Source organism: Pezoporus wallicus, unplaced genomic scaffold (assembly GCF_028554395.1).
Source record: "Pezoporus wallicus isolate ANWC-B61680 ecotype Strahan unplaced genomic scaffold, APGP_CSIRO_Pwel_v1 contig_8705, whole genome shotgun sequence".
Classification (NCBI taxonomy): Eukaryota; Metazoa; Chordata; class Aves; order Psittaciformes; family Psittacidae; genus Pezoporus; species Pezoporus wallicus.
Genome location: NW_026638439.1, coordinates 3700794 through 3720757, shown reverse-complemented (window position 1 = coordinate 3720757; position 19964 = coordinate 3700794). Strand labels below are relative to the sequence as shown.

Genomic DNA, 19964 nt, shown 5'->3' with positions numbered 1-19964 from the left:
TTTCCTTTCCAAGAAGTCCAAGCAGTGCCAGCAAGAGGGGTTTTGTTTTATTAAGTGTCATTTCTATATAAAACAATTGCACCAATTGTGGAAAACTTACAGTAAAAGAAACTGGGTGTTTACAATGACAAGATGAGTTTAACAAACTCCTCTTGGTGTTTTGTCTCTTGCACATAACAGCAGGTCTAGAAAACGTGATGGTTACATGGGTAACAGTCACTAATACTGCACTAATTCAAAGCACAGGCATGAAACTGGGGGACAAGGAACTATGACTTCTTCCAAATTGCTGTTATGTTCACACTAGTTAGGACAACAAGGTAAGTAAAAGTGGGGTCTGAGACCACGTTGTTTACTAGGACTTCAGTCAGCTGCTCCCCGTTTGCTCGCAGCTCTGGCCACTGGAGAATCTAGGAGGAGAAGAGAGGTTGGATAGGCAAGGGCTGCTGGTGCTGTCTCTGAAGGTGGGAGGATGTTAGTTAGTGTTAATTGACAGCTGGGTCTGTATGGAGTCTGGTTCCCTGCCCACCCAGGGAGGCTGAATGAAAGGCTCTTGCCCTTTCTGGGGGAGGTGATGCAGCTCCTCCAAACCACATGGACTTGATCAGAAAGGAGAAAGTGCTGCCTTGGGCAATGCACTTGCAAAAAGCTCTTGGAACACTGGGTCACTCCATACCTGCATCTAGTGCAGCTCAACACCCGCTTCTGTATGAGAGTATGTGGGATTGTCCTTTCAAGACACTCGGTCATTGCCTAAGACAGAACTATCCCTGAAGGCCAGGGATGTGCCCAGCAGGAAAAAAGTGCATGAACCCTTTTCTCCACGAGGAAGAACTCTGGTTTCCCTTTGGCTTCCATCCCCTCAACCCAGCAGGGAAGTGGTGTCTCCACAAGCGTATCACCAGGCTCTCCAGTTTAACCACCAGCTTTGAGAGGGCCCTTCAGCTAGGAACAGTTGCTCGCTCCTGCAGAATGCAGAGCTGCTTTACAGCTCCTAATTCCTGTCACAGTTGGGTTTGTGTGAGAGTTGAAAGATGGCCTTGGTCATGCTCTAGAGATTACTTTTAATGGTGTGCGAGAGTTGGGTATAGACAACAGCAGGTATGTTCTGGTGTGAATCTGCTCCCTGCTGCACTGAGGCAGAAGGGAGACCTACCTGTGCAGGAGGGATCTTCTGAAGTGGGGAGCGTTTCCCCTTTGCAGAGCTCCATGCCTTTGTGTAGCTTGAGAGGTTGTACATCCACACGCTTCCCTTCTCATCGCCACAGAACACGTAGTTTTTTGCTGCAGGACCAAAAGAAGAAGATGGGAAATAAGTCTGGAATTAAGGATCCACTTTCCTGTAATGCAGAACTCAAGCCAGTGCTGCAGGATCCCAACAGAGGATGTGGTATTTCAGCATAATACAGCACAAATATGCTAATTGACCTTGCTCTGAAAGCTCATTTCACCTAAGGCTAAATCAGTTCTCTTGCTCTAGTAGAGAGAAGCTAGTGAGAAACACTAGGGGATTTCTTCTGACCTTTTTTAGACTTTTTTTGGTCTATTCCCTGTTAGTCTCAAAAGCCAGCTGCCCCTTGTGGGTCCTGCCCCTTCCTTGAGATGTTAAAATGGCTCCAGCTACACTAAAGGGCCAGGCCATCAGCTCTATGTGCTCTGAAGCCCTGTACAATGGAGACCATGTCACTGAGCAATGCCTCGGTGGTTCCCTCTTGGATGGCCGATGGTAGAGCTATAATTAGTTATTCCTGATGTTATTTATACACAGCTGGTGCTGCACGGTGCTGCAGCTACATTACAAGTCGGGGCTCTTGGTAGCAGAGTGGAGACCAGGCTGATGGAGACTGAAATCCAGCTCCAGGCTTCCCCAGGCCACTGGTCCAAGTCAATCTCCATCCGTGCAGCATCCCTGCCACAGTGAGTGAGGAAGAGCACTGCCTACCTGGGCAGGTGCTGAGTGTCAGGTAGGACATGTCTGTCGTGGACCACTCCAGCTCAGCCAGAATAACTGCAGCTGTGGTTCGTTGGCATCCCTTCCCCTTCGTGTCAAAAGACCGACTCCAGCTCCATAAGTATATGCATCCTGGTTTAGAGCTCTTGGAAACTAGGGAAGAAAGATGGGAGAGGCTGTGTCAGTGACACGGGAAACCTCAAGACAAAGGCTGGTTGCTGGGGAAGGTGGTTCATCCAGAAGGTGGCTTTAAGATGTGGGACCTGATACCAGCGGCAACTCTTTCCACCTCTTTTACCTCATTTCAGGGTAACTGGAGGCTGCAGAGGGATTTTCAATCCCACAATACATTCCTGAACTGCAGAACAAGCATTAGCTGTTCAGAAAGGCCCAGGCCATGCTTTTAAGCACTCTCCCAGCTGTGGGAACCCCCAGTTGCCCTGCAAACACATACTGCTGCCACCAGCCTTTCTCCCTTCCCCTTTGCCCTTACTTGGCCAAACATGCTTTGGGGATGGGGCCATCCCCATTGGTAGGCCCGCCCAGACGTGTCTGTGCACCTCTAGCCCACAGTTTAGGGAAAGATAAGTGACTCTGAGAGGCAGCTCCGTTCTGTACCCCCCAGCAAACTGAAGAAGAGGGAGCTGCACCCCATTCAGCCTGCCATGTGCTAAGGTGCCTGTTTTTCTGGACTGGGCTATTGTGTTTATACTCACCCACAACATCATCATTCAGAAAAGCCAAACCATCAACCCTGTGCAATGTTGTCATGCTTCCATCCTCATCGGGAAACTGGAACGTGGCATCAAAAGGCCTAGAAATAGAGGGAAGGGTGAAATGAGTCGAGGCCTGGATGGGGAGCAGTGGATGGGCACACAGTAATGGGATGTGTTAGTAAGTCTCTTGCCAAATCCAGATCAGTTCCCACTTGGAATTATGCCTTTGGCCACCTGGGTTAATGAATGCAGCCCTTTTGCTTAAGAGACTGCTGGTTTACTCCATCTGTTTGTGCAGACCTCAGGATTAGGGTATGACAGCACGGCATGACTCGACTTGCTTTGCTGTCGTCATTTCTTCCTGTGCTCCCATAGAGTGCCCTTCCCTGGGTAACCTCCTGCACCAGCAGCAGGATTGGCCTTATGGGAGACTGGAACTAGAGCCAAGACTTTACGCTCTGTTACACTGCATCAAGATCCACGCCCTCCAGTTTTAGGGTATTGCATTCCAGTCCTGTCAGCCTTCCTGCAACCCTTGTAGACTGGAGCAGTGATACATGCTCAGGGCTGCCAGCTTTGAACACTCCTTTAGCATTATGCTAGTATTTTTTCTTGCCTCTGTGGGAAGGGATGTTTTAAATTGGGTAGGACATGCTGCTTTTTCTTGCTCAGGTCTCCTCAGTCAGAAATAAAGCCTTTGCTAGGACAAGCTCTTTTTGATGATAAGGAAAGCAAATACATGCCCCCAACTTTGGGATCTAACCTGTTTTTTTGTTTCTTATCCAGTTTTATATTCCAGGCAAAACAGCCACCTTCACAGCCAGCCAGCAGGTACTGATCCGGGCAGCTGGGGACAAGGGCAATCCGTAAGGGAATAGAGAGCACTTCCAGCACCAGCAGCTGGCTAAAAAGAAAGAAAAAGAAAAGAGAGCAAGCAGTTACGTGATGCTGCGATAGTTACAGGCTCCTGGGCTGGCCACGTCTGGTTTTTGAACCTTTACCTTGCTTTGAAATTGTAGTCAGAGTCTGGAATCCCAATATCCCAGAGTGCAATTCGCTTGTCATAGGATGCAGCTGTGGGACACAGAAGAGAAGCAGGTAGTGACAGCGCTGCTCATCTAGCTCTTCTCGTGCTAGCTGGCAATTCTACCCGTGCCACAGAGGCTGTAACACGCTAAGCCTGGGGCATCAGAGAGCTCATTAAGGCACAGCAGCAGTCACTGAGGCTCCTGGCTCAACACCACGTCACAGCATGGTCAGGAATTTGCATTCTTATCCTGTGCTCTAAGAGGAGCAGATAAAAGAAAGTTTGTTTCCTGGTGTCCACTACTAAGTTGTGGCTTCATAAGGTCATTCATGAGCCCCTTTCAGCTCATGTTTCTGGGGGCCATGGGGAATTTAAGCCCTAACCTCCCCTCTCAGGCACACGCCACTTCATCCCATGCATCCATGGCTTACTGTGGTCACATCCACAGTAGCTCCCACGGGGAAACTTAGGCATTGATGTAAAGTGTGAAAGACCCTTCATGTCTTTGTCACCAAACTGATATACTGCTAGCAGAAACAATCCTAACAGGTTACACAGAGTAATCTGGATCCTGATCAGAAGGCAGCCCTCAAATGAATACCTGGGGCAGTGTCCCATCCCCAGACAGGCATGCAAAGACTCTCACTTCATTACTATGAATGTTTCTATGCAATGCAACAAGCTGTCCACTCGGATGTACGGATGTGCTATCCACCTCCTTATCCTCCTGGGCTTCTGCTTTTTGCACTCTTGAGCTGCTTCTGGGAATTATCCACTACAGCTACCTGTGTTTCAGAAAAATCCCACTGTTAATGGCTCATGTAGCACTCTAACCACTCCAGGATGTGAGTAATTGTAGGCCAGAGGAACAATGTGCTGTGGGGTGCAGTTTGAAGGGCTCTAACAAATTACTTTACAGGCCTGACAATGCAGCTGCAATCTGTAGTATAATAGTTCGTGTCCTACCAGTCTGTAACTTCAGCCTCTGTGGGCCCTACTGTGGCAAAGCTCTCTTCTACATCAGGCTAAATAGTGTAGAAAAAAAGAGGTCTGACAAGGTACAGAACTCCAAACCCCTGTCATTCATCCAAAAGCACTTACTTAAGTGCATAATTTTGCTCATTGGAAAAAATGAACCCTAACAGCCCATTGTACACTGCTTGCCCCTGTTGCTGTGCTGCTGAGAGCCCTGACCACCCGCTGCCTGGCCCCCAGCAGCCTGCCCTGGCTCTCATTCTTCTTACTCGTCCCTGCGGAACGGGGCCGCTGCTGGGCTTGTTCGTGACGGCCACCCTGAGAGAGAAACAGGAGCTGCTGCACCTCAGCTAAAGGGTCAGGCTCTGTGGCTGAAACAGTCTGTACCTTCTGTAGATTACTCTCATATGAGACTAACAATACATGTCTGGCCATGCTTTTTCTATGCATGTGCAGTCCCTGTTTGCACTGCTGCCAGTTCCCCTTGTTAAGGACGCCCAGCCTTTTCTACATTAGGTACTAAAACTAAAGAGATTCTGATCCAGACTTACTGAAGAGGTGAGTTTCTCGAGTTGGGCTGAAGCAGACAGTAGCAATGGGCTTTTTATGAGCCTTTATCTCTCCGTAGCAGAAGTCAGCTGCCACGTGGATCAGTTTGACAATCCCTCTCCTCCCAGCAGCAGCCAAGATATTATGAGATTTCTTCCTGCTGTCGCTGATGACCATTGTAACGGTTGTCCACGCAACACTGAAAAACTCCTAGGACAGAAAGAAACCTTGAGCAGAGGGAAAGATCAGAGCCAGGAGGAGAGCTGTCAGCTCAGAGATAAGACAACCATCTGAGAGCTATGGAGGTGAAATGACAGGACTATTGGAGGTGGGGCACTGAAGCTCAAAGCCACCCTCAGAAGAGCACAAACTGTTGACACAGGATGTTTAATCCTCTGTGCTGTCAAGCAGTCTTAGCAGAACACACACGTGTGCCTGCGTGAGGAAAAGAGAGGCAGACTAATCTTCTAAGCTAACAAAAAACCACCCAAAACAAACCAGGCTAAAAGGATAAGCAATTTAGTACCTACCTTCGTCCTTTTAAGACCTGCTAGAAACCCTTTCAGAACTCTTTGTAACATACATTATGTATACATGTATGTAATTATAACAAATGATGACATTTCCAGTCAATGCTTACTCCTCCCACTTGCAACGTACCTCTGCAGCCACCTTATACTTTTTCAGCACTGTCCCCGTCTCACAGTCAATCAGACAGACAGATTCCCCTCCACATGTTGCCACGGTTCTGGAGGAGCTCACAATGGGATCTGAAAGATGGAAAGAATAGGTGAGAAGTTCCCAGGTTCACGGATAACACCTGAAGACTGCCTGGTGCTCTCCCAGTCTCCTGTTTTCAAAGTCAAAGAAGTATGTAAGCAAGTCTCTTCCTGACAATGGAGACTACAGCTTGAAGGAGCAGGGGTCTAATGCATGGAGTCCGCTGGGATTCCAGAGCCGGGTGGTTCTGGGAATCCTGCAAACCTCTGTAAGAGCTCACCTTTCCTGGCTCCAGAGTCTAGCAATGGCTCGAAGACACAGGACCAGAGCTGCGTTTTAAAATCCTCGCGGCTGTTGCCTTTACTGTGACACTGAAGAAAATGCAATGGCTCTGCACTGACATCCTCCTACAATAAACCATCCACATTTAGAAAATTCATTCCCCTGACAGCGCTTTGCCTGTGACTGCCTGGACAGAACCCTCCACTGAGCACAGCAACCTGAGTTAAAGGGAAGGATCTGGTCAGCCCTTCTCTGCTACAGAGAACAGGAGAGACTGAGGTGCCAGCAATGCTCCAGACTCCTAAACCAGCAAGCAACTGTTTAGAAAAGATGTGCCCAGCAGAGCCTGGCAGCGAACCCCATTTCCTGATGCAGAGAAATGTGAAAAAACCTTTATATCCCCGCTGCTCTGAGCTGAGGGGGAAACACCTTTCCCCATGCAGCCATCACTTTGACCTGAGCGCAAGTCATGGCAGTCCCGTTTCTAGAAACAGGCTTTCAGTGCACCACCTCGGAGCGCTGGTCCATCCATCCCCTGCAGGGGATTCACTGTGTCCAGGGGGGGCCTTCCCTGATGCCTCTGAGAGATTTAAACCAATAAAAACCGAAACCAAACCCGTCACTCACAATATATCTGGTCAGTTACGAGCTCCAAACTGTGCAGAGCTCGGATGAGATCTGAATGCAGCTCCTCCCACTAAACCAAGAGGCCAAAAGCCAGTCCTAAGGAGGCTGATGAACATACCTTGCCCTTGGAGTTCTTCACTGGGGTCAAGGTAACAACTCCATTGTCCTGCTCCTGGCTTTTCTGTTCCCCTGTCAGCTGGCTGGATCTTCTGTTGCTTTGCCCCTTGGGCAACTGCTCTCCGTTCTTAGGTGTCTCTTCAGGTTCCTGCTCAGGGCTCGCCTCTTTGGCTGGCTGGTTTGATGTTCTTGGTTTCTCAGGAGCTAGCTCATCTTGCACAAGACTGGATTTTCTGGGATTAACTACAACCTCCTTCTCGGTGGTCACCTGGGGCTTGGACCTCTTCTTGCGAGAGTGTGTTTTTGAGCGATTTCTTTTCCTCTTTCTGGCTGTTACTGTGACCTATAAGGCATGTTGTCAGTTTGTGCAGAAGGTTTCTGGCTTCCCCAAGATGTGCAGATGATTTGTAAGTCAGAGATATTAATTATTCAACTGCAAGTACCCTCCTATGGTTACAGACTGGGTTCCAAGAATCAGAAAGCCAAGAGCTGCAGGGTTCCTAGAGGCAGAAGCTAATGAAAAATCACTTCTCTCTTCCCTTGTCCCAGTCACTTGTGATTGAAAAACAATGTGGAAAAACCAAATCTGGCCCATGGACCCATTGGGTTCAGTCTGCAGCCATTTGAAAGAAGGTGAGCACTAACACAGTGTGGCCATGTTATCAGCCCAGTTCTCTAATTAAATATACCCCTTCCTCAAAGGAGAGGTGCAGTCTGTAGGACTATACTCAGGCAATCTTTTGGGTACCCTATGAGAATGGAAGCTTTCCCCTCTTGGAGAGCAACTCGGCCTTCACATTGGTGGGAAAGGTTCAATCTGGCTATAAAGAACAAGCTTCAGTTGTTGAATAACAGGCTGGAGCCTGAGGCTGCCCCTACAGTTACCAAAAGGTCATAAATGTAAACTGACAAGTGCTACTGAATTCACAGGAAATAAAAAGGACATTGTTAATCGAACCTGAAAAATCACCTACCTGACCCTTGTCCTCTGCATCTTCCCTGGGGCTTTCTGAGCTTTCTTCTTCCTCATTCTCATCCATCTTTTCCTCTGGTTCGGGATCTGAGTTTAACTCCAGACCCAGTGAGGATGCCAGAAACTCTTCTGCAATCATTTTCACCTTAGAAACAAATATGTGGCTATGTAAAAAAAACCCAGTGAAAAGACACACAGCAACAGCAGACAAACTGTATAATGAGAGCTGCTTTGCTGAGCTCTTAATATCTGCTTTCGCTGTTCTACATGATTTTCACAAGTGATGGAGGAGCTGACAGCCTGGCAGGCCAAGTCCTTTGCTGATATTACATGACCCAAGAACTTCACTTTGTCATGGACATCCGGGGTGCATATTTGTGAGAACAAGAGTACAGCAATGAAATAAGACAAAGGAGAGATGGCCGGCTCAGCTGTATGTATGCACATACAACTCAAACATATGTTACAACTAAACGGTGTCTTTCCCCACTGGGAGTAACTACAGTTCTGTCATTACCTTTTCTCCTTTCATACAGCTTCCATCAAGACTAAAGGATGCCGTTAGAGCTATTTGCAAATAATTAAGTACTAAGGAACTGCAGTCTCATTAATTAGTACAAGTATCATTACTGCTTATGAATTAAAACACAGGGTTTAATGACAGCTATTGCAGCTTGGTGCACATTCATACCTAGCGCTTCTGTAACGGCTTAACAAAGAAAACCAGAAAACCTGACACACACACCCACAACCCCCCCCATCTGCAAGAGCCCTGACACCCAAATCCATACAGCATTTTAATCAAATCCAGTCCGGATCAGCTGGCAGAGTCCTTGCCTGAAGGACAGGAGGGCAAGTGAGTGAAACGTCACCTACCCGCCAGCGGGTGAACTCACTGAGTGAGCTGGGCCCACATACTACGTTGGTTTGGACTGACTTCAGGAACTTCTTCTTGATGGACTTCACTTGCTCAGCTGTGTGCTTCTCAGGAAGTTGGCCACGGAAGAATTTTTCCCAGTGAGCAGTAACCTGGGCAGAAAGACTGAGTTTAGTCATCAGAACACTACAGAAAACCAGAGCAGAAGAGCATGGGAGTACTCGTAAAAGCATTTAAGAAGTTGCCAACGCTGAGGCTCCGCTAGCTGCGTGATAGCACTGCTTCCATTGGTTTTACAGTGTTCAAACCACGACTTCAGCTAAGAGACCCAATTCCTCTGAGCCAAGCTTGAGTGTGGGTAAGCAGAGAGCAGACCCAGAGCAATGCCTGATTTCATACCTCTGGATCCATAGCAAAAGGTCTTAAGCATTCTTACACCATGCCCTACTAACAGGGAGTGCCTGACAGGTAACTAATTTATTATAACAGGCACAAGATAATGGGGATGGTTGACTTTTCTTGTAACTCGAGTGTGTGCATGAGCAGCACTGGTGCATGTCAATCCCATTTATAAAGATACCTTGTCTCCAAAAGGTTTCTGAACTATGAGCACAATCACTCAGATGTCACTTATCAGCACAGTTTCCCACCTGAGAGTTTCTGGTGGGTAGTAACCCATCCATAAGCATTTGGACCTAACATTTTACATTTAGACACAGCAGTAAGAACTGGGGAGCCAGGGAGAGAGCAATACCAGCAGGCAGCAGTATCTGGGGCACAGATACCAGCACAAAATTAACAGCACAGGGATCATTTTGTGTCTCGTTAACCAGCCAACCATGCCCAGTTGCCTGGAGGATAAGAGGTTGAGCAGCCCTCACCAAGACCCTTTGAGATACAAGGTATTACACAGGTAACATGAAGCACAACAAGCTATTCCAGTGCAGTATTTAACCTCTCCACCACTGCTACATAGAAGGAATTACCAAGATCAACTAACAAGAAATCAAACAGTAAGAGCAGTACTGCACAAAAAAAAAAACCCAAACCTTTTTCATCCTACAACAGTTTTGCTGAGGATCACAGCGTGCTTTATGGGGACAATCTGTCAGGAGCTAAACTGTGTATGTAAATGAGTGAAAAACGATTCCAAACATGCACAGATGAAGAAGAAAGAACAAATCCTTGTTCCTGGTGTATGCTGGAAAAAAAAACAAGATTCTTTTGAGCTTGATTTTATGCTCCCCATTCCTGGGGCCAGGACAATAACACAGATTACATGGGGAGGTGCATACAGCTGTTATGTCAGCACCAGGCTCCTCCCATTTCTGAACGATGATTCGAGTGACCTGAAAAACTAGAGGGTCAGACACAGACCTTGTTGGCCCTGCTCCTGTGGTTTAAACTGCAGGCAGAAGTTGGCTACAGAGAACAGGTAGAGCAAATGCAAGCAGTGACCAGAGAAAGCAGCAATTCCTAGGCTGCCCGCACTGTGAGCTGTGTTCAGAGGATGCCAAAACACAGTATTTAGTTACTGTGTTTAGAGACTAAGAACTACCACATCTTACCTTGCTGGTGAGCTTGCGACTATTGACATGCCTCACATGTTTTGCCAGTTTGGTGATATCTTTGCCATTGAGTAGCCGAAGGTTTTGCAAAAGGAACATTACTTTATAGTCATCGTTGAGCTAGAAAGAGAAGCCACCAAAGCTGTTGTTACATGGTACTTACTTTAGCTTTAGTCCTTTATTAAAATACAGGTAAGCATAAGAAGAATACATTTAGACAGGAAAAGCTATTTCATAGGATCACCTCAGCATTTCTGACATGAATATAGCCTTTTAGTTGTAAATTAACGTTCTCCCACTAGCTGGGATCTCAAACGGCAAACAAAAGACCTGCCTAACGCTTATGCAGTACTACCATCCAACGCAAGGTGGTGGCAGTGTAACCTGGCTCATCTGCTCCGGCCTGGGTGCAATGCGGGGTATCCTCTTTGCATCCTTCAACGCTAAGCAAGCATCTAAGGCAGATGCCTACAGCAAAGACACAGCAGGGTTTCTTTGGGTCAGGTGTGCTGTACGTCAGACCAGTTCGCCAATCCAGTTTATCCAGCCACACATATACTTCTGTGGGCATGCAACAGCAAACAAGCATCCGGGGCTGGTGGCTGATACCAGCTTAAAGCACAAATAAAACTACAGTTTTGAATGCTTTTAACTGTACAGTCAGCAGAGCCTCTTCGGATACATCAGAAAACCCAAACTAGGCTAATCACCAAGCAGCAGAGGAGCAAGTCTGCTCTTCCAGAGCACAAGTGGTACCAAAACGAACACCTGAGAAGGAGGCTTCTACAGAGTCATTACTGTATTTCACACATGAGCATAAGATATCCTGCCTGATAAGCTACCTAAGACAGGACTGTAACCTGGAGAATCAGTTCAAGATAACCAGATTTTAATATCTGAGTGGTTTTGGGCAAGTCACTTCTGCAGATTGGGAAACAGTGGCACAGACAAGTGAAGTACCTCAAAAAGACTGGTTGCCTTCTCAGATGCTCTAGCACTTGCTGCCTAAGAACAATATATAAGAACTAGGTGTAACTGCTGTTTGTTTCCCCTCTACTTAATGCTTAGCTTTGTAAGGACAGGAGGTAACTCACGGTCAAGTACACGTTGTTCTCGTAGGTCAGCTCCTCGAGCAGAGGGAACTGTTTCAGAGCAGTTACATCTTCCAGTTTGTTGTTGTTGCAGTTTAGGACACGCAGATCAGGCAGGGTTAGACTGTTGGGAAATTTGTCCAGTAAATTGTCAGAGAGATCCAGTTTCTGCAGATGCCTCAGTCGGGAAAACAAACGTGGGTCTAAGTCTCCAGTCTTCAACTGCAACTTGGACAGGCTGAAAGCAGAAGAGACCATGAACTATCTGCACCTCTCAGTCCAGCACAACTCACTGGGTAAATGTGATCCAACCTGCTTTTTCTTGACTGCAGGCACAGACACATGGAAAAGATGCTGTGTCTGAGCTAACAGCCCCTGTCAGAGACTCAAGTCTACCAGTGTATTGCAGTACAACTAACCTGCTACCCAGATAAAGCTCTGACAGGTAATAGAGCTGCTGTGAGCAGGGAATCACTGGAAAAGTTCTTGATCATAGATAAAAATTACTAAAAACCTCAGAATTCTGGTATTTTATTCCTTTGCAACATCAATTCAGCAAAACTGTGGCAATACGAGACCCTCACTACACCATCCCTCCACCCTGCCCACAGAATGCGTAGCTTCATCATTACACTCATTCTTTAGAAACCACCATCTCGCAGTTGGCGTAAGTAACAGAACACCATGGTGATTCCAAAAGCTATTCCTGCTCTCCCTCTGACTTCAGGCTGACACTCACACAGATTGGATCCAATTGGATCAGTTTGCTGATCTGGCTTAACGCTTTTCATCCCTGCATTGGAAATTAAGTTCAGGCCAAGTGCAGAGTCATTTGGCTGATTTCAAAGAAACTAACTTCACAAAAAAGGGAGATTTTCCCATTTCTTTTCTTTCTTCCAATTCATTCCTGAAGTGAATTTTGCTGTGGAAACTTCCAATGGCAAATATGGAAATCTACCTATCAAAATCCCAAGGCTGCCACCAAAACAGAAGCATTTTGTCCTGAAAGGAAGTGGTACAATATTTGTGAGGGGAAAAAAATATCCTTTCTCTGTAAGAAAGTGATAAATGCACATTAAAAGAAAGGTCATTTAGATTTGATCATTTAGCTGAGTTCCAAAGGGAGCCTCTAGTTCTAACAGCAAACCTCTCATGAGGACACAAGTCTGAGTTCCTTTAATAAAGAGAATCTCCATCTATAATGATTAGTAATAAAAAAGCCTTCTAAACACAAATGAAGTGTGGGTAAATGAGGTGAATAAAATCAGGAAGCAAAACCACTTCTCCTTCACTTGCCATCTCAGAAGCCTAAGCAGACAGGCAAAGCAGGTAAGAAAGGCTGAAGAGAATTCAACCGGCTGCAAAGCTGAGTGCAACAACTACGTCATTTCGGGGAGAAATTCAACACAGTGTTCCCCAAATGGCCCTTCAAATATATCCCTTCAAAACCATGCTAGGAGGCTGCATGGAAAAAGCCATGCTCTGGAAATTCACTGCTTCACACATCCCAAGATCACTTTGTTACCCAGATCACTGCAGCCTACACCCTTCAGAGAAACTTCAGAGGTTCTCTCTATAAAAGTGATTATTTCAGCACAAGACAAACCAAAATAAGTAACTTTAAAGAAAGTTACATGAAACCCCAAACTCTTACATCAGTGACAAAAACATCGAAGGCACCAGCCAGAAACTGGCTGAGTCACTCGGACTGACCAGTTTTGGAAAAGCAAAATTCCACTGTATTAAACATTTGGAAAGACACATATTTTCAATGACCTCTGTTAAGGATCTGAGAAACAAAACTGGCTTTAGTGGTTTCTAAGTGTGTCAGAGTTTACTTATTCTCCCTCTCCGCAATGTCGGAGATACTAACATAACTGGATTTAGAGGAGATGGAAAAGGATGGAGGGAGAGGAAAAGGGAGGGCAAATAAAACCAGAAATCTTTTTAAATCCCTCTAAAATCCAGGTCAGAAGAAATTCTCTTACTTGCAGGAAGCAGTTGCCAGCAAAGACAAGTGTTTTGGGAACAGGGAGTCTATCTTAGGGTTGGAAATCAGGATCTGGCCTTAAGCAGTTTTACAGAGGTGGCACCCTCTCTCGTGAATACACTAGTGCTAGTGAATGCACTAGTGCTCACTGATCCTGCACTGAGAATGCCACCTCCTGCTCCGTGCTTTGTAACTGTCTCTCTTCTGTGCAAATGCTTAGGGGAAGAAAGGCAAAACAAGGATTGCCCAGGCTGGATTCAGCTGGAATTTTCCATGGGCCTGCCTGCACTTACTTCAGCGTCTCGATCTTTCGGAGCCTCGTGGATCTTGGAACTGCTCTTTCCAACAGAAGTTCTGTAGTAATTTTTGACATCTTTAATCTCCACCCCACTGCTGGAATCAGTCAGCTGTAGGATCTCTTCTTGTCCCCTTCCTAGTAAAACAAACAGGAATGAGAGGAAGTCCTTTCAACTGGCTCCAAGAGGGGAAAAAGAAGCAAGTTAGGAGGTTAGCTACTGGCTTCACTGCTGTGTTTGAAGTCGCCTGTTCGGCCTGGTTGAAATGGAAATAGCAGAGGTTGTTGTTACACTGGGCTCATGCTCCCAAGAACAACAATCCCTCCCTTGGCTATGAAATTGCTGCAGATGAAAGCTGTCCCCAGGGTGATGGCACTGGGAACTAGGACAGTCTCCCTGTTACCTGTTTGGACCTCTCCTGAGCAACAGGGCTCTGCTCCAAGAACTCCAACAGGCTTCCAAATAAACAGCAACAATAAGAGCAAATACACCTGTTGTGAAGGAACGCCTCCCTGACAATATGGATAGGCTCTTTCCTAAATTCCCTAAAATTCTGGAAAACTGAATTAATTATCAGGAATGTAAATACCCACCCATCACTAACATCATCTCCTCACCAACAAAAACCACCCCGACAGCGCTGTGAATGCTATTGGTAAACTGATGTTTTTGTGCACCACTGTGGCCAGGACGGCACACACAAACTCACTGATATTTAGACTAACAACATAGATGGAGCCAAAGGAGCTTCATGGAATTACTGACTCGTGGCTTACTGCTCTTTCTGACACAGATTCCAAGAGAAGGGAAGAAAGAAGAGCTCCAAGGCCAGGCTTGCTACTGTCTTTCTGAGTTAGTCTCACCACTGCCTAAATGCCACTGCAGTAAATGGTGGGGAACACGCAGGACACTAAGCTGTCCTTAGGCTTGACTTCAGCATCACAACATGCCTACAGCACCTGGACCGCTGGGTTTGATGAGCAATGGGGCACTGCTTTGTTAACACCTGCAAACAAGGGCAATCCTTCACCTATGGGATGTTTTACACCAGCGTAAAGAGCATTGAGCCTGAAAAACGCTGTTGAGGATTTGATCCTTCAAGCAACAGAGCTGTCACTGAAAGTCAACCCACAGGATCAGGCCTTCACCTGCTGAACCTAATAAACCCAGTTAAGCTCTAGTATCCACAAGATAAACTTGACACCAATGACAGTGGATGTCCCCATCACCCTCTTCTGCCCACACTGACAGCTCAGCCACCACCATGTCACCTGCGACACCAGGAGAGCTGCAGGGAACACCACAACATAACACGCCCCATAGAATCATTACAGAACGGTTTGGGTTGGAAAGGAGCTTAAGATCACCCAGTTCCAACCCCTGCCATGAGCAGGGATGCCTCACACTAGACCAGGCTGTCCAAGGCTCTGCCCAACCTGGCCTTGAACACTGCCAGGGATGGGGCAGCCACAGCTTCTCTGGGCACCCTGTGCCAGCGCCTCAGCACCCTCACAGGGAAGCACTTGCTCCTTATCCCCAGCCTGAACTTCCTCTGTTCCAGTTTGAACCCATCACCCCTTGTCCTATCCCTACAGTCCCCGATGAAGATCCTTCCCCAGCATCCTTGTAGGCCCCTTCAGACACTGGAAGCTGCTCTGAGGTCTCCATCAGCTTCTCTTCTCCAGGCTGAGCAGCCCCCAAGGCCATCACCACGGGTGACACCAGACTGCACACTCAGTTACCCCGGGGCCTGACGAGCCCATCACCGAGCGCAGCCATGAACCACCACCAGCAGCATCCCACAGCAGCCCCTCAGTCCCGCGGCACGACGTCCGTGCAGGCCAGGCACCCCGCGGCGATGAACGCGAGCTCGGTTTTTAGCCACCCGCTATGGCCCGAGCTCTGCCCCGGGGGCGCCCGGTGCGCCGGCCGCTGCACGGCATCCCCACCGCCATGCTGGAGATGGCAGGGGCGGCGGTGCCAGCCTGTCACCCCCCGCGGCTGTGCGGCGGCCCCGGCGCTGTCCCTCGCACCGCGGCAACACCGGAGCCGTGCAGGGCCAACCCGAGCGCGGAGGCCGCGGCGAAGGGGCCGGCGGCGGCCTTCGGGAACCACAGCCTGCTGTGCGTCCGGACTACATCTCCCAGCATGCCCCGCGGCGCGGACGGGCCCAGCACTGCTGCTCGGTGCCGCGGAGGCTGCTGGGACAGCGAGTCCGCGTCCACCCACCCCCCCCCCCCCCCCCCCCCCAACACACACACACACACCCCCGAGCTCACCGGACCGACCGACCAGGCGTGCGGCCTGCACCCGGCCCCGCCGCCCCTCGCGCTCCCCTCACTTTGGGGCTGGCCGTGAGGGAGGAGAACCGGGGGGGCGGGGGGCGTGTGTGTGCCCCGGGGAGCGCAGCCAGCGCGGATGGAGGCGGCGGGCGGAGGCGCGGGACCCGGCTGCGGCTGCAAGGGGATCCGCTCCTGCCTGCTCTGCGAGGGGCCCGCGCAGGCCGCTCCGCCCCCACAGGTACCGGGGAGGGGGCGGCGGGGCGGAGCTTGCGGCGGGGCGGGGCCGGGGCGCCCGGCGGGGTCCCCCCGGGTCTGGCTGGGGCCGCGGGGATACCCCCCCCCCACCACCCACCCCGTGCCATGGCCGGGCCCGGTTCTGCTCCCCACCACCATCACCACAGCCCCGCAGGGCACAGCGAGGGGCTGGGGACAAAGCGGGCCCGGCCCGTGGGTTCAGCGGTGGAGGCACAGCGCGGGCCTCAGCCGCGTGTCCTGCGGCATGGAGCGCTGCGGCGTGGGCCCCTGTCCTTGTCGGTGTCTTCCCTCCTTCAACGGGTATCGGTGTGGCGGGGCAGCCGCCCGGACGGGTACAACATCCCCGGCAGGGTCCAGGGCCAGGCTGGACACGGGGGCTTGGAGCAAGCTGCTCTAGTGGATGGGGTCCCTGCCCCTGGCAAGGGGGTTGGAACTGGAGGAGCTTTAAGGTCGGTTCCAACCCAAACCATTCCATGGTTCAAGCAGCAGTGATGCTGCAGCTGTAAAAGAAGCAGGGATGAGTTGTTCCCCAAAGCAGCAAGAATCCTGTACCGTTTATAGAGAAATACCTTACGGCAAGAAGTTTTTCCCCCATGGTTTTTCTTCTGTGTTGTTACTTCTGCAGGGAGAAGATAATTTCACTTACTGTCCAGCAACGGGCCTAGCTAAAGGAAACGAGCACTTGGAATTCGCTGGCTGGGCATTTCCATTTCCAGGGGTGCTCCTCATGGAGGAGTTCATCAGTGAAGATGAAGAGTCTGAGATAGTTGAACTTATGGATCGGGACGACTGGAAACCGTCACAGTCTGGCCGGAAGAAACAGGTCTGACTTTAGCAGCACGTTTGATTTTAGGTCCCTCTGGGAAGGGAAAGCTGTTTTCAGCTGAACCCCCAACAGCTTTAGATGTTTCATTAAAGATTTTCCTTTGAAAGCAAGAATTACTTGTCATTAAAGTCGACTTATGGCAAAAATACGTGATAGTTACAATAAACAGCATCTTTATGCATGTTCAGGCATTAAAGTTCACACGATCTCCAAGCCAAAGAAGTGGGTGGCTTGGTTTGACTTTACAGGTGGGAAATCTAATTCCAGATTAATGTGGCTTCACTGAGCCCTTTTGCAACCTGGTGACCAGGTCACTGGAAGAGATGAGAACAGGACTCAAAGGCTTGACTGTGATCCCTGCAGGGATCGCAGCCTCTCCAGAAAGACTTGTCCTAGATTTTTCCTTAACAGTAGCTTTCCCCCCACCCTCTTTTCCAACAGGACTATGGTCCCAAAGTGAACTTCAAGAAACAAAGGCTGAAGGCTGGCAGCTTTACCGGTTTGCCAAGCTTTAGCAAGAAGATTGTGGCACAAATGGAAGCCTGCTCTGTGCTGGGTGGTTTCTTACCTGTTGAACAATGTAACCTGGACTACATGCCAGAGAGAGGTTCTGCCATCGACCCCCACTTTGACGACTGGTGGCTTTGGGGAGAACGTCTGGTGAGCTTAAACCTGCTCTCAGAAACCGTGCTATCCATGTCTTGTGATTCAGAGGACAGCATCCAATTATTTCCCACTTCCAGCAAAGAAAACGGGGAATTAAATCCCCCAGGATCTTTTACACAGACGCCACCGTGCCAAAACCCAGGCGAAGAGGGACCCAACTGCACGTTATCCCCACGGCTCGTTCCAAGCCGGGAGGTGACTGTTGCCGTTCCCTTGCCGCGGCGGTGCCTGGTGGTGCTCTATGGCGAGGCGCGGTACCGCTGGAAGCACGCCATCCACCGCAGGCACATCCAGCGCCGCCGCATCTGTGTCACGTTCCGGGAGCTGTCTGAGGAGTTCAGTGCAGGGGGAAGGCACGAGGAACTGGGTAAAGAACTGCTTGGAATAGCTCTTTCCTTTCAAGGCAGGCCGGTGTGAGCAGCGAGAAGCAGCCCGAGTTGCCTTTTGTTAAGGAGTATGGAAGATAAGCTGTAGAAGTGGTTATTCCCAAGGTGTGTGTACAAAGAGACGCTCAAATGAGCTTATTTTTTGATAAGAAGCAGAAATAAAGAGTGTGCAAGAAAAGGGTGAGCTGCTTGTTTCTCCCAAGGCTGACCTGGGCATCAGGAGAAAGTCAGGCCTGAGGTGTTGTATTCACTCGCTGTATTGTAACAAAGCACAAAAAGCAAAGGGCCAGCTCTTAAATACTTCAATGTAACAAAGGAAGAAACTTAGAATCATTAAACTGAGCGCAGTATCAAACAGCACAGGCTGAGCTCACACCCTGCGGCAGATTTTGACCTTTCCTGGCCCATAGCTGTTCCTGTCACATTCCTTTTAGCGTTGTACTGTGCTGTGGGGACACAACTACCTCCTAACCCACTTCAGGTAGATCCTTTAGAGATCCACTCTCCAGGGGAGGAGGGTAAGCATCTCTCACAGATAGTCCTGGGAACTAATTAAAGTAATTATCCTTTGCTGAAGATTCATGCTTTAACAGGGAGGGTTAATCATATATACTGTGTGTGACCCACATCTTTTGGGACCATAGAGCAGCATTTGCAGAGGGCCGATGCTGACTCTTCTGCAGCTTGGACGTTGTTCAGAGCAAAGACCTGCACAGACTGTGTTATTTTCTGACCATTTCTCATCTCTGAACCCCGCTGTCAGCTCTCAGTAGCCGGAGCCTGATTTTGGGAATAAGCTGGGCAACAGACTGCAGCACTGGCGGCTCTCATCCTTTTTCCTGGCACCTCCAGCAGTCAGGTTTGAATCATGCCTTGTACCTAAAACCCAAGAAGCCATTTGCAGCAGAAGCTCATTTGAGGCCATCTGTCTGCTCTGTGCAAACTCCTGTGCTCTTGAAAATGAAGTTATGCCATGAAAGAAGTGTGATCCTTTAATAAACACAGTTGTGTGATCAGAACCATTCGGCGCAGTCACACCTACAGCAGTGAAACACTTCACAGTGCCTCCTGGTTTCAGTCAGTAAAGAAAGGGGATACATTTTTACATTGATATCAGTGTCCCTACCTAGCACAGCACAGAGGTTTTACTATGCAGCAGTGTACTGCTGAAAGTGCCAGGGATGGAGCTCCTCACCCAACAGAACAGTTACTAAGGGTCAGTTGGGTGAATCAGGATATATTTTATCAGTTTAAGCTAACAGATACAACCACAGTCCTTTTTGGCTGCAGTGAACCACTTCCAGTTAAGCCCGGTATTTAAACATTGTAGACGCCAGCAGGGCAGTAATTCCAACAGGGACCCGTGAGCAGGGCTCCCACGGGCAATCCCAAATCCCAAACCTCCATCTAGTCCGGCTGCCTGCGTGCTCCAGCAGCCACTTCAGCAGTCCTAGCATGGCCTCTCCAACAGAAATCCATCACACAGCCATCCAGCACATGACAGGCAGGCCACGCTTGCTCACAGCGAGCTTTATCCTAGGGGATTCCTCCTATGCTGCAACCTCCCCAGCTCACTCTCGAAAGCAGGGCCTTGTGCTCACACAGTTCCTAACCTTTTTCCAGCAGGCTGATGTCCACAGGGCTCAGCAGCCATAGAGAGCGTGATGTCCCCAGGCCAGCACCTGCAGCTGCTGTCAGAGCAGAGGACCTTCAGCCACATAGGAGGACAATCAGCAGAGGATATTCAGCCTGCTGGAGCTCAGCACAATGCCACATGACAGGACGAAACC

The 19964-nt window shown here is 49.0% G+C and overlaps 2 protein-coding genes across 4 annotated transcripts; one reads left to right on the top strand and one right to left on the bottom strand.

The window, feature by feature from the left end:
* Positions 1 to 31: 31 nt before the first annotated feature.
* On the bottom strand, positions 32 to 16143 carry LRWD1 (leucine rich repeats and WD repeat domain containing 1). 3 transcript variants are annotated; one of them, XM_057410786.1, is made up of 16 exons: positions 16101 to 16143; positions 13757 to 13896; positions 11477 to 11711; positions 10383 to 10502; positions 8814 to 8966; positions 7939 to 8082; positions 6966 to 7307; positions 6219 to 6345; positions 5879 to 5988; positions 5221 to 5428; positions 3669 to 3741; positions 3431 to 3571; positions 2668 to 2765; positions 1943 to 2104; positions 1157 to 1284; positions 32 to 410 (listed from the first exon to the last, which is right to left on the bottom strand). In XM_057410786.1, exons 2-16 carry the CDS (start codon positions 13834 to 13836, stop codon positions 270 to 272), a joined length of 2262 nt encoding a protein of 753 aa, XP_057266769.1. In that variant the 5' UTR covers positions 13837 to 13896; positions 16101 to 16143; the 3' UTR covers positions 32 to 269. The 3 variants fall into 3 exon arrangements, with proteins under 3 accessions (XP_057266769.1, XP_057266768.1, XP_057266771.1); XM_057410785.1 differs by lacking the exon at positions 16101 to 16143 and having other exon boundaries at positions 13757 to 14251; XM_057410788.1 differs by lacking the exon at positions 16101 to 16143 and having other exon boundaries at positions 11477 to 11597; positions 13757 to 14251.
* Positions 16135 to 18355, top strand: ALKBH4 (alkB homolog 4, lysine demethylase). The gene is made up of 3 exons (XM_057410789.1): positions 16135 to 16279; positions 16922 to 17119; positions 17564 to 18355. Exons 1-3 carry the CDS (start codon positions 16178 to 16180, stop codon positions 18203 to 18205), a joined length of 942 nt encoding a protein of 313 aa, XP_057266772.1. The 5' UTR covers positions 16135 to 16177; the 3' UTR covers positions 18206 to 18355.
* The last annotated feature ends 1609 nt before the right edge of the window (positions 18356 to 19964 follow it).